Consider the following 24684-nt stretch of genomic DNA (forward strand, 5'->3'; position numbering starts at 1 on the left):
TTGTCCTACCCTCAGGAGCTTTGCAGAGTAGGTCAAGCCCGTTCTCTCTGTGGCAGCCTCTCGTATGTAAAAAGACAGCTTATCCCACGACCCCTCGCTCCTCTCTCTCCGTTAGAGGAGCATTCTGTGCTGTTGACGTTGGTTTGATTGCAAGCTGCTCAGCAGCATATAAGTAGGCTGAAACCAACCAACCGACAAAGCAAATATTGACCGTGCGGATAAAGAACAGAACAAAATACTGTAACAGAATTGAAGGAGACCTTGGAGGTCTTCCAAAGCAGTGTTTCCCAACCTTGGCAACTTGAAGGTATTTGGACTTCAACTCCCAGAATTCCCCAGCCAGCGAAAGAGTCGGCCTTCTCCGGGTCCCGTCAACTAAACAATGTCGGTTGGCGGGCCCCAGGGGAAGAGCCTTCTCTGTGGTGGCCCCGACTCTCTGGAACCAGCTCCCCCCAGAGATTAGAACTGCCCCTACTCTCCTTGCCTTTCGTAAGCTCCTTAAAACCCACCTTTGTCGTCAGGCATGGGGGAACTGAGACATCTCCCCCGGGCATATACAATTTATGCATGGTATGTTTGTATTTATGTTTGCTTAGTAAATGGGGTTTTTTTAAAAAATATTTTAAATTATAATTATTAGATTTGTCATGAACTGTTTTATTTTGTTGTGAGCCGCCCCGAGTCTACGGAGAGGGGCGGCATACAAATGTAATAAATAAATAAGTAAGTAAGTAAGTAAGTAAGTAAGTAAGTAAGTAAGTAAGTAAGTAAGTAAGTAAGAAAGAAAGAAAGAAAGAAAGAAAGAAAGAAAGAAAGAAAGAAAGAAAGAAAGAAAGAAAGCTTGTGATACTGTTCATAGCCAAAAATAGTGCATTTACTTCCGCATCTCTACTTCGCGGAAATTCGACTTTCGCGGGCGGTCTCGGAACGCATCCCCCGCGAAAACCAAGGGAACACTGTATAAGTCTAAATACTATTGCTATTGCTGATATAATTTTCCTTCTTTTCATTAAAAAGAATCTTGGTCAATCCTTCCTAGTGCCTTCTTGTTGTATATCCCCTTTTTGGCAATTATTTATTTATTTATTTATTATTTATTTATTTATTCTTCGTCCAATATACAATACATATGGAAGAGAATAGACATTAAGTAATATATATAAAGATAGAAAGTAAAAAAGAAGAGAAGTAGATGGGAGGGAGAGAATATATATGATATATGAGATAAGGAAAGACAATTGGACAGGGGACGATAGGCACATCAGTGCACTTATGTACGGCCCTTACTGGCCTCTTAGGAACCTGGAGAGGTCAATCGTGGAGAGTCTAAGGGAGAAATGTTGGGAGTTGACACTATTGAGTCCGGTAATGAGTTCCACGCTTCGACAACTCGATTGTTAAAGTCATATTTTTTACAGTCAAGTTTGGAGTGGTTAATATTAAATTTGAATCTGTTGCGTGCTCTTGTGTTGTTGCGGTTGAAGCTGAAGTAGTCGTTGACCAGAAGGACGTTGCAGCATATGATCTTGTGGGCAATACTTAAATCGTGTTTTAGGCGCCGCAGTTCTAAGCTTTCAAGACCCAGGATAGTTAGTCTATTTTCGTAGGGTATTCTGTTTCGAGTGGAGGAGTGAAGGGCTCTTCTGGTGAAATATCTTTGGACGTTTTCGAGAGTGTTGATGTCTGAGATGTGGTGTGGGTTCCAGACAGATGAGCTATATTCGAGAATGGGTCTGGCATAGGTTTTGTAGGCTCTAGTCAGTAGTGTGAGATTGCCAGAGCAGAAGCTACGTAGGATCAGGTTAACAACTCTGGAAGCCTTTTTGGCGATATTGTTGCAGTGGGCTTTAGCACTTAGGTCATTTGATATTAGTATTCCATGGTCTTTTACTGAGTGTGGGTTGGCTGCGAGAATTAGGTCCAATTCCTCTCAGAGCGATATGCCTGGAAGAGTCAAAACAAATCCCAGCTTAGATAAACCCGGGAGTTGGCCATTGAGACAAGCCTTTATCGGGAGTTTACTACCTATTTTTAGAATGCGTGCAAATGTGTATTGTGCCGTACTAATCCTTTGCTAATGTAGCTTCTCCCTCTAGGCGAAGTACATGCTGTGTTTGACTAATCGGGTGGTATGTTTCCTCAATCTGACTCTTACCTAATTGTAGCTAATGAGTAGAATTCAGCAATCTCAGGTCCTTCTGCCAACAAGCAATTTAAATAGAATCTGCCCGAGGCGGTGCAGAGGGGGGAAAAAAGAATTAAATAATGCAAGATCATTAACCAATGCGTTTGTCAAAAGGTGTTGTTCCACAGTCCCAACTGCCTGCGTTACAAACTCTCTTGGTGAACTTATTCTTACCCTGACCTTCTCAACTGGCTGAACTTTTGGTACTCTAAGCGAGATATTTCATCACCATTTGAGCTAAGTTAATTATGAAACACTCTACAAGGAGTGTGGATTGTAGAGATGAGTGAATGGGAATGGCATGGGCAACATAGACAACACTCTTCCCCAGGAAAAAGAGCTAGTGGTCAAGTCTGCAGATGTTTGATGGGCGGGTACCAGGTTTGCAGAAAATCAAGTTACACCAAACCCACCAAGCCACATTCACAGAAGCAGTGGTAAAAAAGATAAAAATGGATTTCATCACAGGTAGATAGGTAGGTAGGTAGATAGATAAATAGATAGATAGGTAGAGGATAGATAGGTAGGTAGATAAATAGATAGATGATAGATAGATAGATAGATAGATAGATAGATAGATAGATAGATGATAGGTAGGTAGGTAGGTAGGTAGATAAATAGATAGATAGATGATAGATAGATAGATGATAGATAGGTAGGTAGGTAGGTAGGTAGGTAGGTAAATAGATAGATAGATAGATAGATAGATAGATAGATAGATAGATGATAGATAGGTAGGTAGGTAGGTAGGTAGATAAATAGATAGATAGATGATAGATAGGTAGGTAGGTAGGTAGATAGATAGATAGATAAATAGATAGATAAATAGATAGATAGATGATAGATAGGTAGGTAGGTAGGTAGATAAATAGACAGACAGACAGATAGATAGATAGATAGGTAGGTAGGTAGGTAGGTAGATAGATGATAGGTAGGTAGGTAGGTAGATAGTTGACAGATAGATGGATGGATGGATGGATGGATGGGTGGGTGGGTGGAAAGGATAGATAGGTAGGTAGGTAGGTAGGTAGATAGATAGTTGACAGATAGATAGATGGATGGATGGATGGAGATGGGTGGGTAGATGGATGGAAAGGATACATAGATAGATAGATAGATAGATAGATAGATAGATAGATAGATAGATAGATAGATAGATAGATAGATAGATGATCGATAGGTAGATAGATGAAATGAAAAAGACAAAGAAAGAGAGAGAACGAGAAAGAGTAGGAGAAGGAGAAAGAGAAATAATGGATGGATGGATGGGTAGGTAGGTAGGTAGGTAGATGATAGAAAGACAGACAGGCAGACAGACATTTAAAAAAAGAAAAATGTGATTAGGATGAGATGTGAAGGAATATAAGAGGACAGGTCAAAAGCTAGATTTAGTTTTTATATAACTGACTACAATTAAATCTTACTAAAATTATAATGAAATGAAACCCGAGTAAATTTTAAAAATCAATTTGTTTAATGCAGCTAATGTGATTTCTCTCTGTTCATTTTCTCCATCTGCCAGGTTCTGGAGAGGCAAATTATTTTTTCAAATTCTTGCCTGGGATCAAAATGAAGATGGGGTCAAGCATGCCATTCATCGTTATTTGATTTAACTTGCAAAAGATTAAGTGGGTCTCTGCAATGGCTCCATCTCATTTCGCAATGCTCTTTGGATTTTATTTTATTTTCTGGGTACTTAGTCAACTGCTTCTAATTTCAATGGTGTTTTTTTTCTACACCATCCAGAGATTTTTTTTTTTTTCCAAGGGATGGAGGTACAGCTCATCCTCGACTTACAAATGGTTCATTTACTGACCGTTCAAAGTTACAAGGGGCCCTGAAAAGAGTGAATTATGGCCATTTTTCACACGTACGACCTTTGCGGAATCACCATTGATCAAAATTCAGACGCTTGGCAACTGACTAGTCTTTATGTCTGTTGGGGGTCATACGATTCTGTTTATTGACCGTCTGAGAAATAAAGTTGACAGGGAAGCCTGACCCACTTAGTAACCATGTTACTAAGTTTAACAACCACAACAATTCACTTAACAACTGTGTCAAGAAAGGTGGTAAAATTGGGGAAAACTCACTTAACTCAACGCCATAAATTTTGGGCTCCATTGTGGGCGTAAGTCAAGGACTACCTGTCCTTCAGGTACGTGTTTGCACTCTCCACGTTTCAAAGAGAAAGGTGATTGATTGGTAGGATGAATAACGTTTCAACCGGTTGCCGCCTTCTGTTATTTCTCTGCAGAAACTCATCGTATTGCATGAAAGTGTCCATGTCCTTGACGGTGGCCGAAAATGAACTTGGACTTTGTTACAACAGCACAATTCGTTACTTAGAAAAATCAGAAATCACCAGGACCAAAGTTATTTCCTGCCCGGATACCGAGGATTACAAAATGGGCAACCAAGAACCGGATATAATCTGGTATAAGGTGAGACAGTTATTTATACTTATATAGCTATATAGATGTATAAATATATAAATAAATATATAAATACATAAATACATATCTACATACCTACATGGATAGATGGACAGATACATATTGTAGGCAGATAAATGATAGATAGAAGATAGAAACATCGATAGATAGATAGATAGATAGATAGATAGATAGATAGATAGATAAATGATAGATAGAAGATAGAAACATCGATAGATAGATAGATAGATAGATAGATAGATAGATAGATAGATAGATAGATAGATAGATAGATAGATAGATAGATGCCGGTAGATAAACAGCAGACCGACATACATACATACATACATACATACATACAGACAGACAGACAGACAGACAGACAGACAGACAGACAGACAGACAAATAGATAATACACAGAGATAGACAAGGAAACAGACAGATAGATGCGGAGAGATAGATGATGATGGATGGATGGATAGATAGATAATGGACAGAGACAGATGGACAGACAGACTGATGCGGATAGATAGATGATAGATATAGATAGATAGATAGGTAGGTAGGTAGGTAGGTAGGTAGGTAGATAGGAGAGAGAGAGAGAGAGAGAGAGAGAGATACCGGTAGATAGACAGCAGACCAACATACATACATACATACATACATACATACATACATACATACATACATACATACATACTTTTTTATTTTATTTATTTATTTATTACTTAGATTTGTATGCCGCCCCCCTCCGAAGACTCGGAGCGGCTCACAACACGTAGAACAAATCATAAATAATGTGACAAGTTTAAAATATTTAAAGATTTTAAAAAGACCCCATATACTAACAGACATACACACAAACATACCATGTATAAATTAAACATACATACATACATAGAGACAGACAGACAGACAAAAAGATTAATAGACAGAGATAGACAAAGAGACAGACAGATTGATGCGGATAAATAGATGATGATGGATGGATGGATGGATGGATGGATAGATAATGGATAGAGACAGACGGACAGACTGATGCGGATAGATAGATGATAGATATAGATAGAGAGATAGAGAGATAGAGAGATAGAGAGATAGAGAGATAGAGAGATAGAGAGATAGAGAGATAGAGAGATAGAGAGACAGATACAGAGACAGATACAGAGACAGAGACAGAGACAGACAAATAGACAGATGCTATAATTAAGGGAGGGAGGCAAAATATTGCTTTTGAAAATGAATTTCTACTCTGCTTTTTCTGGCAACCCAAAGCAGCTAACATGAACAACTCATTAAAAATATGCAGATGGAATCAGAAGAAAATAAAGCTCAGAAGAAAACTCAAGGCTCAGAAGCCGGGTGGCTCAGGAAGCTGTTTCTTGCGAGTCAGTGACCCCACATTGCAAAAAGAAAGAAAAACCTAGTTTCAAAGCCCAGGTTTTCCTAAAAAAAAGAAAAGAAAAAAGGCAGTTCAGGCCTCACACTAGTGAAGAAAGAGCTCACCAGAGCTGCTTTTCAGTGGGAGCTTCATAATAGGGGGAGAATTATGGAAAACGACACGTTGAGTTGATGAAAATCATTGCTGTTCCTTTGATTTCCTTCCTTTATATATGGATAACTTTTCATTCTAGAACAGCCTACAGTACATCTTTATTCCTGAGTTGGCCTCCTTTAAGCTTTTTTAAAAGTCTGTTTTTCTTTCATTTCATCTGGCATTCCTTCCTCCATTTCCTTCCTTTCCTTCCTTCCTTCCTTCTTTCCTTCTTTCCTCTCTTGCTCCTTCCCTCTTTCCTCCCTCCATCCTTCCTTCCTTCTGATCTTGCTCCTTCTCTCCTTCCTTCCTTCCTTCTCTCCTTCTTTCCATCCTACCACTCTTGCTCCTTCCCTCGCTCCCTCTCTTCTCTTTCCTCCCTCCTCCTCCTCCCTCTTCCGTCCTTCCTCCCTTCCTTTCACTCTTGCTCCTTCCCTCGCTCCCTCTCCTTTCCTCACTCACTCACTCCTCTTTCCCCTTCCTTCCTTCCTTCCTTCTTTCCTCTCTTGCTCCTTCCCTCTTTCCTCCCTCCATCCTTCCTTCCTTCTGATCTTGCTCCTTCTCTCCTTCCTTCCTTCCTTCCTTCTCTCCTTCTTTCCATCTTACCACTCTTGCTCCTTCCCTCGCTCCCTCTCTTTTCTTTCCTCCCTCCCTCCCTCCTCCTCCTCCCTCCCTCTTCCGTCCTTCCTCCCTCCCTTCCACTCTTGCTCCTTCCCTCGCTCCCTCTCCTTTCCTCACTCACTCACTCCTCTTTCCCCTTCCTTCCTTCCTTCCTTCCTTCCTTCCACTCTTGCTCCTTCCCTCCCTCCCTTTCCTTTCTTTACTCACTCCCTCCTCTTTCCCCTCCCTCCCTTCGTTCCTTCTTTCCTTCTTTCCTCTCTTGCTCCTTCCCTTTTTCCTCCCTCCATCCTTCCTTCCTTCTGATCTTGCTCCTTCTCTCCTTCCTTCCTTCCTTCTCTCCTTCTTTCCATCCTTCCACTCTTGCTCCTTCCCTCGCTCCCTCTCCTTTCCTCACTCCCTCACTCCTCTTTCCCCTTCCTTCCTTCCTTCTTTCATCCATCCATCCATCCATTCATCCACACACCTTCCTTCCTTCCTTCCTTCCACTCTTGCTCCTTCCCTCGCTCCCCCTCCTTTCTTTCTTTCCTCCCTCCCTCCCTCCCTTCCTCCTTTCCATCCATCCATCTATCCATCCACCCCACCCCCTTGTCTTTCTCCATGTCTTGCGGGCAAAGCAGAAGGAGGCCATTGGAACTTCAAATGCTCAGCTTTGTTTGCTCCCAACGTTGCAATATTTGCAAATAATTTATCTGGAACCCTGACGAGATGCAGAGCCTGGCCATGTGTCAGACAAGAGCAGAGACCTTCTGATTCTTGGTCATGTGTCAGGGATGGCTGACAACTTCCATGCTGGGATGAGAGATGAGCAGAAACCAAGGTGCAGAGTATTGGGTTGTCGCTGTATTTGTTTGGGAGCAACTTTGCCCCCTGTGAGAATAACATTGATCTCAAGCCAGCCGAGCAAAGGGGGCCATTGAAGGAGGTAGCTCTCCCAGGGAGAGGAAGATCTGGGTTAGAAGACAATGTAGTGACGCCCTTCAGCCCCCAGGAACGGAAGCAGATTTTGCCCTAATCTCATGAGGTTATCCTGAAAACTCTCATCCAGAAAGCAGTTTAGCAAAGGTCATCTCTCACTTCCCTGCTGCCTCTTCTCTTCCACTTTCTCTCTCTCTTTCTGTCTCTCTCTTTCTCTCTTCCACTTTCTTTCTCTCTCTCTCCCTCTCTTTCTCTTTCTCTCACTTTCTCTCTCTCTCACTCACTCTCTTCCACTTTCTTTCTCTCTCTCTTTCTCTCACTTTCTCTTTCTCTCTCTCACTTTCTCTCTCTTCTACTTTCTCTCTCTCTTTCTATCTTCCACTCTCCCTCTCTCTCCATTTCTTCCACTTTCTCTCTCTCACACACTTTCTCTCTCTTTCTCTCTTCCACTCCCCCTCTCTCTTTCTCTCTTCCACTTTCTCTCTCTTTCTCTCTCACTCTCTTCCACCTTCTCTCTCTCTTTCTCTCTCTCTTTTCCACATTCTCTCTCTCTTCCACTTTCTCTCTTCCACTTTCTCTCTCTCTTTCTTTCTCTCTCTCTCTCTTCCACTTTCTCTCTCCCTCCCTCCCCTCCTCCTCCCTCTCTCTCTGTCTCTCTCTTCCTCTCTCCTCCCTTCCTCCCCTTCTCCTCTCTCTCTCCCTCCTCTCTCTCCCTCCACCTCTCTCTTGTCCCTCCCTCTCCTCCTCCCTCTCTCTCTTTCTCTATCTCTTTCTCTCTCTCTTTGTGTATGCACCTGTGTGAGCCACATTCACATCCATTTAGCTCTGTGTGTCGAAGGCCAAATGAGTTTATAGCTGAAGCAACATTTCAACACACCCAATGCCGAAGTCCTTTGCCTTGTTATTATCTCAGTCCCACCCATAAGTTACACCACATCTGCCTGATGGGTGACAACTCACAATTAAGTTGTCATCCCGATTAAGCTGAGCAGGAGGGAGATTGCCCATTGAAAGAAGCAAGGGAGCAATGACAGGGTTGCAAGTCAGAAGTTTCGAAAAATGACTGGCGTGCAGGCAAGATAACAAAAGCGCATTGCAACGGCTTCTCCTGGGGTCAGGGTTGTTTCCGCTGGGACTACAGTCCCCAGAATTCCCAGCCAACACGCGAAATGAAAAAACCAAACCAAAACCAGAAGGATTCCACCAGAGAAACTGCTCTCCAATGTTCATCTTCTGATGTTTATTTTATTTATTTATTTATTTTGTCCAATACACAATACATATTGAGGAGGATAGACATGAAGTACAGTGGTACCTCATGATACGAACTTAATTGGTTCCAGGAGGAGGTTCGTAAGGTGAAAAGTTCGTAAGATGAAACAATTTCCCATAGGAATCAATGTAAAAGCAAATAATGTGTGCAAATCCTTCAGGAAAATCCCAAACTTTAGAAGGGAGGCGAACAGAGGGCAGGGAGGAGCAGCTAAAGGGGGCTGGAAGAAGCAAGGCTAGGCTAAAGGGTGAGTGGGAAGGAAGAAAGGCAAGGGGGGCGCCCCTCCCTTTTCTTTCTTCAAAAGACACCCTTTCAGTGCCTCTGCAAGCACCTTGTTCTCCGCAAAGTCTTTCCGCCTCCAAGCCGCCCCTCCCTTTTCTTTCTTCAAAAGACACTCTTTCAGTGCCTGCAAGCACGCTGTTCTCCTAGTTTTTAAAATGCAGTCTTTCCCCCCTCCAAGCCGCCCCTCCCTTTTCTTTCTTCAGAAAAGGTGGGGGAAAGAAACCCCTTCATCCCAGCAGCAGCAGCTTGGGTTCGTAAGGTGAAAATAGTTCGGAAGAAGAGGCAAAAAAATCTTAAACACCGGGTTCGTATCTTGAAAAGTTAGTTAGAAGAGGCGTTCGTAAGATGAGGTACCACTGTATTATATATAAAGAAAAGATATAAAAGTAGAGGAGAGGATATATGAAAGGAAGAAAAGATATATGATATATGAGATAAGGCGAGACAATTGGACAGGGGACGAAAGGCAGGCTAGTGCACTTATGATGTGGGGTAAATTCCCCTGCCTCCAAAATTCTCAAGGTTGAACCTGGGACTTGCGAGATCCTCTCTTCCTGGGTCGCAACCGACATTTCAGTAAATAAATAAAAAAAACCCATGCATAATTGAAGAGCCAGTCAAGTTGCATTAGCAGACCATCGCGGTCTCGTTGGCTCAAAGTGCCGATCTCTCTTTGTGTTCTCCCTCCCCAGGAGTGCAAGCCCAAATTGTGGAGAAGCGTGGTGGTTCAGAAAGAGAACACCCTTTTGATCGAAGATGTGCAGGAGGAAGACAGCGGGAATTACACCTGCGAGCTGAAGTTTGAAGGGAAGCTGATCAGGCGCACAACCGAACTCAGAGTTACAGGTAAGGAACCTTCCGTTGTGGACTTTGAAAACGACGCTTACGATAGGGAGGGTCTGCAAATTTGACGGTGCGTCTCATCCCTCCTTGATTTACTTAGTCTATGGCAGTGTTTCCCAACCAAAGAGCCGGGGTGGCGCAGCAGGTAGAGCGCTGTACTGCAGGCCACTGAAGCTGACTGTAGATTTTGAAGGTCAGCAGTTCAAATCTCATCACCGGCTCAAGGTTGACTCAGCCTTCCATCCTTCCGAGGTGGGTAAAATGAGGACCTGGATTGTGGGGGCAATAGGCTGGCTCTGTTAAAAAGTGCTATTGCTAAGATGTTGTAAGCCGCCCTGAGTCTAAGGAGAAGGGTGGCATAAAAATTGAATAAATTGAATAAATAAACCTTGGCAATTTGAAGATATCTGGACTTCAACATGCCTAAGGCAGACTAAAACTCTCTGTCTCCTGGTGATTGGCTCAAAGTTACTTCTTCTTCTTCTTCTTCTTCTTCTTCTTCTTCTTCTTATTCTTATTATTATTATTATTATTATTATTATTATTATTATTATTGTTATTAATTGGATTTGTATGCCGCCCCTCTCCACAGACTTTTAGTATTCTTTTACACCTAAGACGGGATTAGAACTCACAGTCTCCTGGCAGTTGGCCCAAAGTCACTCATCTGTCTAAGGCTGGGCTAGAATTCACAGTCCCCTGGTGATTGCCTTAAAGTCAGCCAGCTGGCTTTCACACCTAAGGCAAGACTAGAACTCACCATCTCCTACTGTCTTGCCTGGTGCCTTAACCACTAGACTAACCTTCAACACTGTCAAACTCTACTAAGTCTGCACTACTATTACTACTAGTTTTCTCTTGTCATTCCTATCACCCATCTCCTCTCACTTATGACTGTGTGACTGTCACTTGTTTCTTGTATTCTTCAGATTTTTATTAATATTGATTGTTTCCTCGTTGCTTATTTGACCCCTATGACAATCATTGAGTCTTGTACCTTATGATTCTTGAAAATTGCGTCTTTTCTTTTATGTACGCTGAGAACATCTGCACCAAAGACAAATTCCTTGTGTGTCCAATCACACTTGGCCAATAAAGAATTCTATTCTATTCTATTCTATTCTATTCTACTCTACTCTACTCTACTCTACTCTACTCTACTCTACTCTACTCTACTCTACTCTACTCTACTCCACTCCACTCCACTCCACTCTACTCTTCTACACTCCATTCCACTTTACTCTACTCTACTCTTCTACACTACACTCTACTCTACTCTACTCTTCTCCACTCCACTCGACTCCACTCGACTCCACTCTACTCTACTCTTCTACACTCCACTCCACTCCACTCCACTCCACTCTACTCTACTCGACTCGACTCCACTCTACTCTACTCTTCTACACTCCACTCCACTCTACTCTTCTACACTCCACTCCATCCACTCTAACCTACCCTACTCTACTCTACTCTTCTATACTCCACTCCACTCGACTCCACTCGACTCCACTCAACTCCACGCCACTCTACTCTTCTACACTCCCCTCCACTCCACTCCACTCCACTCTACTCTACTCTACTCTACTCTACTCTTCTACACTTCACTCCACTCCACTCCACTCTACTCTACTCTTCTACACTCCACTCCACTCTACTCTACTCTTCTACACTCCACTCTACCCTACTCTACTCTACTCTACTCTTCTATACTCCACTCCACTCGACTCCACTCGACTTTACCCTTCTACACTCTACTCCACTCCATCCACTCTACTGTATTCTTTCACACTCCACTCCATTCCATTCCATTCCAGACCAAACTTGCTCTTATCTCTTCATACTATCTCCCAAATTTCTAATTCGTTGGAGTATTATGGATTTCTCCAACCTGTTTCTCCAAGTTGTGTTGAGCTTGGGGCTGTGATCTTTGCACGCCCTGCTGTTTGTTTTCAAAGATTCGGAGATGTGGAGAAGCTGTGTGTTTTGGCAACAGGGATTGAGGGGGACTTCGCCACGCTTTAAAGATGACCCCGATTTTAGAGTTCATCTGAATATTTCAAGACGTCAGGCAGGAAATAATGGGAGTGTGTGTGTGTGTGCGTGTGTGTCCTAACTTCTGAGTTTTGCCCGGGGACTTATCATTGTCAATTCTCACTCTCTGTGCTCTTCTTCTAAGCCAGCCCTGTCAAGTGGAGTGAGGATAATTTGAGCTGTTGTTTCTCCAGACTTAACGGGGGTTTAAACCATTTTGTATTATTTTGTATCGGGAGCGTGGATCTGTCAGCTTGGCTGGCCCGAGGGAAGGAAATAATCAACCCCCAAATGAACTATGGGAAGAAAGAAGGTGAGGGGAAGAAATAAGGACACGAGTTCTGGTGTCTTACTCTATGCAATTTCTCCTGCTGATTGTTGATTTATGCCCACTTCGTCAAGCATGGCCTGGAAGACAAGGTGGTGGCCCCACCCGTGTGATTGGAACCCTGTTTTCCTTCAAGATTCTTGGATAAGCCACCCCGAGTCTACAGAGAGGGGCGGCATACAAATTTAATAAATAATAATAATAATAATAATAATAATAATAATAATAACAATAATAATAATAAATAATAATAATAATAATAATAATAATAATAATAATAAGAAGAAGAAGAAGAAGAAGAAGAAGAAGAAGAAGAAGAAGAAGAAGAAGAAGCAGCAGCAGCAGCAGCAGCAGCAGCAGCGGCGAAACATTTTCAGGGAAGTCCAGTTACCTTCTGGAAAAAGCCCCTTTTGGGCCAACCACAGCCTGAAGGATGGAGAATCAAGTCAACCGTTTGGGGTAACTGAAGCAGACATCTTAAAGACAAAAGGCAGAAGACCCAACCTTAATATAACATAGAGGAGGAGGAGGAGGAGGAGGAGGAGGAGGAGGAGAGGAAGAAGAAGAAGAAGAGAAGAAGAAGCCAGAAGTCCCAACCTTAACATAGCAAATGGCTTTTGTCAAGAAGAAGGAGGAGGAGGAGAGGAAGAAGAAGGAGAAGAGGGAGGAGGAGGAGGAGGAGAGGAAGAGGAAGAAGAGAAGAAGCCAGAAGACCCAACCTTAACATAGAAAATGGCTTTTGTCAAGAAGAAGGAGGAGGAGGAGAGGAAGAGGAAGGAGAAGAGGGAGGAGGAGGAGGAGAGGAAGAGGAAGAAGAGAAGAAGAAGCCAGAAGACCCAACCTTAACATAGAAAATGGCTTTTGTCAAGAAGAAGGAGGAGGAGGAGGAGAGGAAGAAGAAGGAGAAGAGGGAGGAGGAGGAGGAGAGAAAGAGGAAGAAGAGAAGAAGAAGCCAGAAGACCCAACCTTAACATAGAAAATGGCTTTTGTCAAGAAGAAGGAGGAGGAGAGGAAGAAGAAGGAGAAGAGGGAGGAGGAGGAGGAGAGAAAGAGGAAGAAGAGAAGAAGAAGCCAGAAGACCCAACCTTAACATAGAAAATGGCTTTTGTCAAGAAGAAGGAGGAGGAGGAGAAGGAGGAGAGGAAGAAGAAGGAGAAGAGGGAGGAGGAGAGGAAGAAGAGAAGAAGCCAGAAGACCCAACCTTAACATAGCAAATGGCTTTTGTCAAGAAGGAGGAGGAGGAGGAGAAGGAGGAGAGGAAGAAGAAGGAGAAGAGGGAGGAGGAGGAGGAGAGGAAGAAGGAGAAGAAGGAGGAGGAGGAGAAGGAGGTGGAAGAATAAGATGAGGAGGAGGAGGAAGAAGAAGAAGAGAAGAAGATGAAGCCAGAAGATCCAATCTTAACAAAGCAAATGGCTTTTGTCAAGAAGGAGAAGGAGGAGTAGAAGGAGAGGAGGAGGAGGAAGGAGAGGAGGTGGAGGAGGAGGAGGAGGAGGGAGAGGAGGGTCCCTATTCTAATGGCTTCCATTAGAGAATTCATCTTTAATTTTCAATTGCTGGGTCAAGGTTGGCCATGAAGCCAACTGACTCACGGAGATGACAATTCTGCAAAGGAAGGGAAGGTGGAGGCTTCCTTCAGAAGGCCCCATAAAGACGCAGAGAAAAAGGAGCAATATGCTGCAGTGTATGAATTATATATAATCCCAGTTCTCCGCTGCTTTGCTTTACAGCTTCCCGGGTAGAATGTCTCGCAGGCGGAGTAATTAGAATGGTAAATAATGTTCCCTTTTATCATTTTGCCAGGCATTCCTCCACTGCTTTTCCCCAGAGTCAACTCGTTTACTTTACTCCAGTCTTAAATCGCTAGATTACTCGGTCGGCTCGCGAGAGAAATGTGGTCTCTTAAGTTCCTTTCTCTGTAAACACATTTTTGTATCGATGCTCCTATATTGCAACGAAGAGGCGCCATTGGATGGGCAGGGAGTGATTGTTTCGGTTCCTTTATTTTTCCTATCGTCAGCAGTGCTTCTGGCCCCAATTTTTAGCAAATTCGACGTTCACTTGGGAGGATAGAAACATAGAAACATAGAAGACTGACGGCAGAAAAAGACCTCATGGTCCATCTAGTCTGCCCTTATACTATTTCCTGTATTTTATCTTACAATGGATATATGTTCATCCCAGGCAGGTTTAAATTCAGATACTGTGGATTTACCAGCCACGTCTGCTGGAAGTTTGTTCCAAGGATCTACTACTCTTTCAGTAAAATAATATTTTCTCATGTTGCCTTTGATCTTTCCCCCAACTAACTTCAGATTGTGCCCCCTTGTTCTTGTGTTCACTTTCCTATTAAAAACACTTCCCTCCTGAACCTTATTTAACCCTTTAACATATTTAACTGTTTCGATCATGTCCCCCCTTTTCCTTCTGTCCTCCAGACTATACAGATTGAGTTCATGAAGTCTTTCCTGATACGTTTTATGCTTAAGACCTTCCACCATTCTTGTAGCCCGTCTTTGGACCCGTTCAATTTTGTCAATATCTTTTTGTAGGTGAGGTCTCCAGAACTGAACACAGTACTCCAAATGTGGTCTCACCAGCGCTCTATATAAGGGGATCACAATCTCCCTCTTCCTGCTTGTTATACCTCTAGTTATGCAGTCAAGCATCCTACTTGCTTTTCCTACTGCCCGACCACACTGCTCACCCATTTTGAGACTCTCAGAAATCACTACCCCTAAATCCTTCTCTTCTGAAGTTTTTGCTAACACAGAACTGCCAATGCAATACTCAGATTGAGGATTCCTTTTCCCCAAGTGCATTATTTTACATTTGGAAACAATAAACTGCAGTTTCCATTGCTTTGACCATTTATCTAGTAAAGCTAAATCATTTACCATATTACAGACCCCTCCAGGAATATCAACCCTTTTGCACACTTTAGAGTCATCGGCGAGAATGAGTTCCAAAATTGGGAGCAGGAATGCCTTTTGTGACATCTCTTAGTCTCTTCTGTGACTAAGGGCAATGTTTTTCAACCTTAGCCTCTTTATAAGGTGTGGACTTCAGTTCCCAGAATTCCATGCTGATAGGGGAATTCTGGGAATTGAAGTGCACCTAAAATCCCAAAAGACCAAACAACCTCCCAATTGAGAGGGGCTGTAAATTATACCCTATGTTTGCTAATACAGCGGTACCTCTACTTAAGAACCTAATTCGTTCTGTGACCAGGTTCATAAAAAGAAATGTTTGTAAGTAGAAAAAATTTTTCCCATAGGAATCAATGTAAAAGCAAATAATGCGTGCAAAACCATTAGGAAAGAAATAACTTAAGAACATAAGAACATAAGAAGAGCCATGCTGAATCAGGCCAAAGCCCATCGAGTCCAGCATTCTGTGTCACACAGTGGTCCACCAATTGTCCATGGGGCTCTTGAGCGGAAAGAGAAGGCAAGACCCTCCCTTTCCCTCGACCCCCCAACAAGTGGTACCCAAGGGAACCCTGCCTGCCTCAACCCACATAGAGGCGGCACTTGGACATCCGTTTCAATAACCACCGATACACTTGGCATCCATGAATCTGTCTAATCCTGCCTTAAAGCTCTCCAGGCTGATAGCTGTCACCACCTCTTCTGGAAGTGAATTCCATAAACCAAAGACCCTCTGGGTGAAGAAATATTTCCCTTGATTTGTCCTCACTTTCTGACCTATGAGCTTTAGGGAGGGCCCCCTTGTCCTAGTATTGTGTGATAGAGAAAATAATTTTTCTCTATCCACCTTTTCTATCCCATGCATGATTTTATACACTTCGATCAAGTCACCCCTTAAAAGCTCGGAATTTGGGTGGGAGGAGGAGGAAGAAGAAGAGGAGGAGGAGGACAGTTGCTGCCGAAGGAAGAAGGGGAGGGGAGGGGAATCCAAAAAATCCAAAACTTTAAGTCTTTTTTTAAAAAAAGAGGGACTCTGAGGCGGTGAGGAGGATCATGCGCCTCCCATGCACCCGGCGTAAGGCTGCCTCCCATACACTGCGCCAGAGAGAGAAACCCAGGTGGATGAGAGGGGGGAACCTCCCGCTCCTTTGACCGAAAGGCTGCTGCTGCTGCTTCCTGCTTCCTCTTCCTTCCCATGCTGAAGGGCTCTCTTCTCCTCTCGCTCGCTTCGCTTTGCAGCCAGTGCCTGTGGTGACTCCTCAGTTTGGCTGAAGCTAAGTAGATCCGGGTGGGGCGAAGCGCCCCCTTTTGATTTTCTGCGCCCAGACAAGCAACCTCACGCTGCGTGTATGGGAGGCAGTGCGAGGGAGTCACCACAGTGAAGTGGCTTATTCCCTCTCCAAGTGCCCAGAGAAAGGAAAACGCTCTGTTCGCTCTGGACAGCCCAGAGGAAGCGTTTCTTTTCTCTGGGTGCTGGCAGAGGTTTTATTCCCTCTCTAAGCGCCCAGAGAAAGGAAAATGCTTTGTTCACTCTGGACTGCCAAAGCCTCCTTAAGCGCCACCGAAAGGCTCCTCTGGCAGCCCAGAAAAGCCCAAGATGGCTGGGATTAAAGGCGGAATGGCAGGAAACTGGCCGGGCCTTCGTGCCGCTCTCAAATTTCCTGGGAAATTTTTCCAGGCTCGGGTTCTTAAGTAGAAAATGGTTCTTAAAAAGAGGCAAAAAAATCTTGAACACCCGGTTCTTATCTAGAAAAGTTCTTAAGTAGAGGCGTTCTTAGGTAGACAGTTACTGTGAATCATTCGCGACTTTTAAATACACGAATGATTCCCACTTATAATGCCCATTGACTCTGAGCTACTTATGGGGAGGATCAAGCTGAAGTATTTATGTCAGCGTAATTAATCAACTCTGTGGATAATTAACTGGAAGAAATTCAAGGGTAAAAGGATTGTTAGCAGTCAATACTTGGAAGTTATCATGGTAGTCTCAAAGGTGCTTTTTCGAAATGAAACTGGACAATGCATATGACAGCAAATCTCCATAGACTTCACAACTGATATAAAATGTTGTAATAAGGTTTGAAGTAGTATAGAGTGAGGTACAGGTATGTTCTTTTCACACCTCTATCCTATTTTTAATAACTGCACAAAAGCAACTCCGTTCATTTCCAGATCTTGTCTCTGCAACTCCAGCCTCCGTTTTGTTCCTGTTTGAACTTGGCAAAAGTTTCCTGCAAACCGTTCCTTGGCAGCTTGCCAAGGAAGAGCAAGGTTTGTGTGGGTGATCTGCCTTTCCCTTGAAAGACTTTTCGTTGGACTTTATTTATTTGTTTGAAATAATAGAAGACTGACCGCAGAAAAAGACCTCATGGTCCATCTAGTCTGCCCTTATACTATTTCCTGTATTTTATCTTAGGATGGATCTATGTTTATGCCAATGCAACTATTTCTCTTCTAAGAGATTATCTGTAGCTCAGGATAAAGTACACTGCTCAAAAAAATAAAGGGAACACTGAAACAACCCAATATAACTCCAAGTAAATCAAACTTCTGTGAAATCAAACTGTCCACTTAGGAAGCAACACTGATTGACAATCAATTTCACCTGCTGTTGTGCACATTCAATTTTGTACAGAACAAAGTATTCAATGAGATTATTTCATTCACTCAGATCTAGGATGGGTTATTTGAGGGTTCCCTTTATTTTTTTTTGAGCAGTATAGTTCAGTACTAGGGAATTTTTGCCCTTCTCAATAATTATGATACACGGTGACAAATGACATTTTTCCCCAAGACAACTGTCACTAACTGAATTGTCATAAGTCGAAGACAACCTGTACCAACAATTTTCTCTCTTTCATGAATGGCATTTCTCTATGATTTTTCTGCGATGCTTCCTGACAGATGGCAGGATAAATGTTTGCATCAATGAATGGGAAAATGCCAGGTAATAATGACAGCTTTCATTCTTTTTTTATCGCTCTTCCCAGAGAAACAGAGCCACCCATTTTTATTAGAGAAACTTCACTTGAAATTGCAACCTGTTGTTCCATCATTGGAAGACTCGTGGCCGCTACTGAAGATGTAATTGTTTTTCAGGCTTAGAAGTTCAGTTAAAAAAAAATAGTTTTAACAGCAGAGAAAATCATCTCTTTCAAACAATGATGCCAAATTCCAATTGATCTAACTTTGCGTCTGCTGGCTTTGGAACATATTATATATAATTAGTATGCACAAATTTCTGTTTTGTGTGGATGGAGAAGCCGTTGGCTGCCATTGTAGCTTTTTCTACATTGTCACTACAACAACATGGAAAGTCAGGGTGGGTTAGTTTAACAGAATACCCTACGAGACTAGACTTTCAATCCTGGGCCTAGAAAGCCTAGAAGTAAGATGCCTTAAACAAGATCTAAGTATTGCCCACAAGATCATATGCTGCAACGTCCTGCCTGTCAGTGACTACTTCAGCTTCAGCTTCAACCACAACAACACAAGAGCACACCCAGATGTGCTGGGTGTGTGGGAGGCAGCGCAAGGGAGTCACTACAGAGAAGTGGTTTATTCCCTCTCCAAGCGCCCAGAGAAAGGAAAACCACCGAAAGGCTCCTCTGGCAGCCCAAAAAAGCCCGAGATGGCCAGGATTAAAGGGGAATGGCTGGAAACTGGCCGGGCCTTCGTGCTGTTCTCAAATTTCCTGAGAAATTTTTTCCGGGCTCGGGTTCTTAAGTAGAAAATGGTTCTTGAGAAGAGGCAAAGAAATCTTGAACACTCGGTTCTTATCTAGAAAAGTTCTTAAGTAGAGGCGTTCTTAAGTAGAGGTACTTAATATATATATATAATTATTATCTTGTGGGTCCTCATGATGAGCTGTCCCAAGGTTCCTGCACTTGGGAGAAGCGAAGACAATTTTCAAAGATCTCAAGAAGAATATGGAATGGAGGTGGGTGCCGCCTCGCCTGGCTGCAGAGCAAATGTTTTATTAATCTCAGCCATATTTGCGTGTAGGGGGGGAGAGCGGGAAGCCTATGTGTTATTCCCGCCTGTCTATTCTATCCCAAAGTGCCTCATTGGTGGCAATTTAGTTCATTTGCGCTCCGAATGCAAAAGGCATAAATTACATTCACTTACTGTCAATGTAGACCGTGATCATCATTACGCCCCATTGACATGAATTGATACAAATAATGTAAATACCGTCTAATTCAATGTAAATGTTATCTGGGGTATTTTGAATGCAACAAGTCTGCCTGTTATGGGGAGAGAAGGAAAGGAAGTCTAAACAGAAATATGGTTCACTGCATCTCATGTCTGGCAAATAGGATCTGTTAAACCGAGAGTTTATTTTATTTCTTTTCCTTTCTCTTTTCTCCTTTCCTTCCCTGGATTTCCCCATCCATTTATTTCCTCTCTTCTCCTCTCCTCTCCTTTCGCCTCCTTCCTACTTCCCTATATACTTCCCTTCTTTCTTTCTTTCTTTCTTTCTTTCTTTCTTCCCTTCCTTCCTTCCTTCCCTTCTGTCCTCTCTTTACTTCCTTCTTCCTCCTCTTCTCTCCCCTCCCTCCCCTCCTTCCTTCCTTCCTTTTTTCCTGCCTCCCCCTACCCTCTCTCCTCTTTCCTTCTTTCCTTCCTTCCTTTATTTATTTATTTATTTATTATTTAGATTTGTATGCCGCCCCTCTCCGCGAACTCGGGGCGGCTCACAACAAAAAATATAAACAATCGTACAAATCCAAATAAATTCAATAAATTTAAGTATTTAAAATAGTTTTAAAAAGAACCCCTGCACTTTCCTTTCCTCCTTCACTCTTTACTTCTTTCTTCAATCCTCTCCCTTCCCACCCCTCCCTTCCTTTCCCTTCCTCTCTCCTCCCACCTTCCCTCCCTTCTTTCCTTCCTTTCCTTTTCTTCTTTTCTCTTTACTTCCTTCTTCCTCTTCTTCTCCTCTCCAGCTGGCTGGAGAATTCTGGGAGTTGAAGTCCAAAGTCTTCAAGTGGCCATGTTTTGGGACCTCTGAATTAAAGGATGCTTGTTATTTAGATACATCAGGAATCTACGAGGTCGCCTCCTTGTGCACAGCTTCTAACAATCTATTGGGACCCATAGGATCGGCCTTATTTATTTATTTATTTATTTATTTATTTATTTATTTATTTATTTATTTATTTATTTATTTATTTATTTATTTATTTATTTATTTATTTATTTATTTATTTTATTTTGTCCAATACACAATGAGGGTTTTAGTGGGTATATATACACACACACATAGTAAAATACATGATGAAGGTTATAGAGGAGATACTCATAGTAAAATATAACTAAGAAATAATAGAAAAGAAGGTATAGTAATAGAACATATCAATGAAAGAATAGAAGAGATAGAGGAATAGAAGAAAGGTATAGGAGATATAGGAGAGCAATAGGACAGGGGACGAAAGGCACTCTAGTGCACTTGTACTCGCCCCTTACTGACCTCTTAGGAATCTGGAGAGGTCAACCGTAGATAATCTAAGGGTAAAGTGTTGGGGGTTTGGGGATGACACTATGGAGTCCGGTAATGAGTTCCATGCTTCGACAACTTGGTTACTGAAGTCATATTTTTTACAATCAAGTTTGGAGCGGTTAATATTAAGTTTAAATCTGTTGTGTGCCCTTGTGTTGTTGTGGTTGAAGCTGAAGTAGTCACCGAAAGGCAGGATGTTGCAGCATATGATCTTGTGGGCAATACTTATTAGATCTTGTTTAAGGCGTCTTAGTTCTAGGCTTTCTAGGCCCAGGATTGAAAGTCTAGTCTCGTAGGGGATTCTGTTTCAAGTGGAGGAGTGAAGGCTCTTCTGGTGAAGTATCTTTGGACATTTTCAAGGGTGTTAATGTCTAAGATGCAATATGGGTTCCAAACGGATGAGTTGTATTTGAGGATGGGTCTGGCAAAAGTTTTGTAAACTCTGGTAAGTAGTGTGAGATTACCAGAGCACTCTCTACTGGTGCTGTTGCAGTGACAAAATATCGCCTTTTTCTGCTTCCCCAAATGTGTCACATTCGAAGTAGGTTGGTGGATAATCTCATTTATCCTACAGTCAGCTAAAAGGCAGGAGGCTGGGGGCAGCGAAGTTACCTGGAGGACTTTTCAATCTATTCCTAGCTTTTGCACAAAGTTTTTTTTCATTCTTTTCCGAGTTATTCTTTTCGGAGAGCTGTCCGCCGAAGCTTTTAAGGAAAAGTTAGTGTTTGGAAAGCTTCCATGTATCGCACGTTAAAAAGAATATGTGAAATACACTTTTGCGGGGTACATCACAAAGGAGAGATGGCTGACAGCAGTAGCTGATAGAGAGCAGCTTAGATTTCCATTCTATTTTATGCATGATTTGTCTGGGATGTATGATTGTTTTTATATTAAGGGTTTTAAACTGTTTTTCATCATTGGATTTGTACTGTGTTTTATTGTTGTGATCCGCTCCGAGTCTCCGGAGAGGGGCGGCATACAAATCTAATAAATAATAATAATAATAATAATAATAATAATAATAATAATAATAATAGTAATAGTAATAATAGTAATAATAATAATAAAAACTTAATAAATAATAATAAATAAACTTGTGCCGGAACTACCATTTCCCAGTGGCAAAGAACTGGTGGGATCATAAGCCCAAAAAAGTGGATGAAAATGAGCAAGCAAAACTACTGTGGGACCTCCGACTTCAGACTGACCGAATTCTGAAGCATAACACACCAGACATTGTGATCGTGGAGAAAAAGAAAGTATGGATCATCGCAATCGCAATCCCAGGAGACAGCAGAATTGAGGAGAAGCAGCTAGAGAAATTAGTGAAATACGAAGATCTAAAAATCGAGCTGCAACGACTCTGGCATAAGCCCGTGAAAGTGGTCCCAGTGGTCCTTGGCACGCTGGGCGCAGTGCCAAGGATCTCAGCAGACATTTGAAAACCATCGGAATTGACAAAATCTCCACCTGTCAATTGCAAAAGGCCACTTTACTGGGATCGGCAAACATAATTCGCCGCTACATCACGCAGTCCTAGGTGCTTGGGAAGCGCCCGACTGGTGATGAAATACGAAATCCAGCATAGTGATCTCATTTTCTGTGTTGTACTGACAACAACAACAATAATAATAATAATAATAATAATAATAATAATAATAATAATAATTTTGAAAGGGTTAGAGAGAGAGTGTGTTTAAAAACTTACGGGAGGAACAAAACTGGTTTCTGCATCTTCCACTTTGAAATTCCAAAACATAAAATAAAGTTCTGATTTCACTTCCAGTAATTAATTCACCACGAGGGCTCTTTTAAAACGACGCTTCTTGGTTTTTCACTCGGCTAGGGAGACTGCAAATGCGGTAACTTTACGTTTCGATTTGCAGGGGTTCCCAAAATGGGCATTGCCTGGAAATGTATATATATATATATTTCCCTTTCAGCCTCTTTTGCCAAATCAGTGCTGAGATAATGTGAGTTTCCCTTTCTTTATATTTTCTCAGGCACAGCTTGCCAAATAGCCAGGCATGGTGGTTAGAGAGAGAGAAAGACAAAAAAAAGGAAGATTAACGAAAGTCAAACGGCCTAAAAAAGTAGAGTGGTTGATGTGTTCACTAGTTTTATCTCTTTTTTTGGGAGTGGGGAGGAGTGAGAATATCTGTAGTGTTTTTATGCTGAATCCAAGAAGTTGAAACCGAAATGGTCATAAAAGTTCCAAGTGCTTTTTAAAAGCTTTCCCTCCTACCTGACACCATTAGCTTTCTTCTACCCTTTTTTCTTCGTTTAATATCCCATGGTTCTGCTTCACGTTCACTTCTTGAGTTTCAGAGAGGCACTGGAAGTTTCTAAAACTTTATTCTAGAACAGAATCTGCAGGGTGGGGCCATGAGTGTTGCGTTGCATGTTTTTTTAAAGTGGCACATGAAAGATACTGTGGGTGTGGTTTACTTTGTAGGTGTGGCTTGCTGGCCATGTGACCAGGTGAAAGTGGCTTGACGATTGTGCTGTCCCCAGAGACAGAGATGGTTGGACTGTATTTAGGCATGTCTCTTTAAGATATTGCATTAGGGGAAATGTAGTGAAATTGCACTCTGGGTAATGTAGTTTTACATGTGGCCACATTTGTGTGTTCCTATTGGCTCTGACTCGGGATGAGGTGTAACATTCCAGAGGGTCTTTGTCTTCACTCACTAACTCAGCCAGCTATACCTAGAGCCTGGGTCGATTCAATCTCTTTTTACCTGCCCAATGGGAAAGATTATACTACAGAAGAATCGCATCATAACTGTGAGTTATTGTGAGAATTCCTATAATAAAATGATCTGTGATATCTCTTTGTGCTAAGTTATCTGACTGGGAAAAGTTGAGCTTGTACCAGAACAACGATCATGTGACCAGGGCGTGGCTTAAAGGTCATGTGACTGGCTTAAAGGTGGCCAACTTAATGTCACTCACATCAAGGGTTTGGGTTAGGGTGCCTGGCCTCTCCTCACCTCACAGAGATACAATTTCCCTGTCTATTTACTATTAATGAACATTCAAAATATACTATTTAATTCTATGTATATATACCATATGTGTACATAGATATTACACACAGGCACACAAAAATATACATGATCTATTATATAAACTGTATATGTATGTACACACACACACACACACAGCTCTTCTAAAATTATACACATTCCACATAGCACAAGAACACATCCCTTTTTGTCATGCGAACCAAAAGAGATTCTCCATCACGGGCCTATAGGTATCAATACCGGTACTGATACTTGTGTGTCTGTAAGTGTGAAAGTGGTTCCTAAATTACCACACAACTGGGATCAAAGCTTCCATTGCGAAGCGAGCCGATTTTTAAATGAAACATATCCGGTTTTACGACCAATATTTTCTGCCGACTTAAAAACAGAAAAATTAACTAAATGCCAACCTGTGTTTATTATTTAAGCAGAAAAGTTAAGCTATAAATGTACCCAGCGTTCCACATAGACAAATACAGAACCTCATTAAAAGATATGCATCAATTATACACACCCACACAATGCACACCTACATATACATATATACAGTGGTACCTCTACCTAAGAACCCTCTACTTAGATTTCCGTGGAGAACAGGGCCTGTAAGCAGAGAAGCCTCTTTGCCCTCTAGGAATCTCCTGTAAAGCAAAAATGCGTGCGAATGGGGAACAGCAGGGAGAGCCGTGGTGGCCCTGTTTCTCAGGAGATCACCTAGGAGGACAGGCCAAAAAGGCTTGACCTCCGTGCCTCTTTCCGGCCCTGTTTCCTCCCAGGAGA

General features: G+C 42.2%; 1 protein-coding gene across 1 annotated transcript in view; it reads left to right on the plus strand.

Moving 5' to 3' along the window:
- The window catches only part of IL1RAPL2 (interleukin 1 receptor accessory protein like 2), a 336211-nt gene that overhangs the window by 181301 nt on the left and 130226 nt on the right, over window positions 1–24684 (plus strand). Inside the window, exons 3-4 of the mRNA XM_070759926.1 lie at window positions 4443–4629; window positions 9939–10092. Coding sequence (XP_070616027.1) covers window positions 4443–4629; window positions 9939–10092 — 341 coding nt within the window. The remainder of the gene's footprint in view (window positions 1–4442; window positions 4630–9938; window positions 10093–24684) is intronic.

Source organism: Erythrolamprus reginae, chromosome 8 (genome assembly GCF_031021105.1).
Source record: "Erythrolamprus reginae isolate rEryReg1 chromosome 8, rEryReg1.hap1, whole genome shotgun sequence".
Taxonomy (NCBI): domain Eukaryota; kingdom Metazoa; phylum Chordata; class Lepidosauria; order Squamata; family Dipsadidae; genus Erythrolamprus; species Erythrolamprus reginae.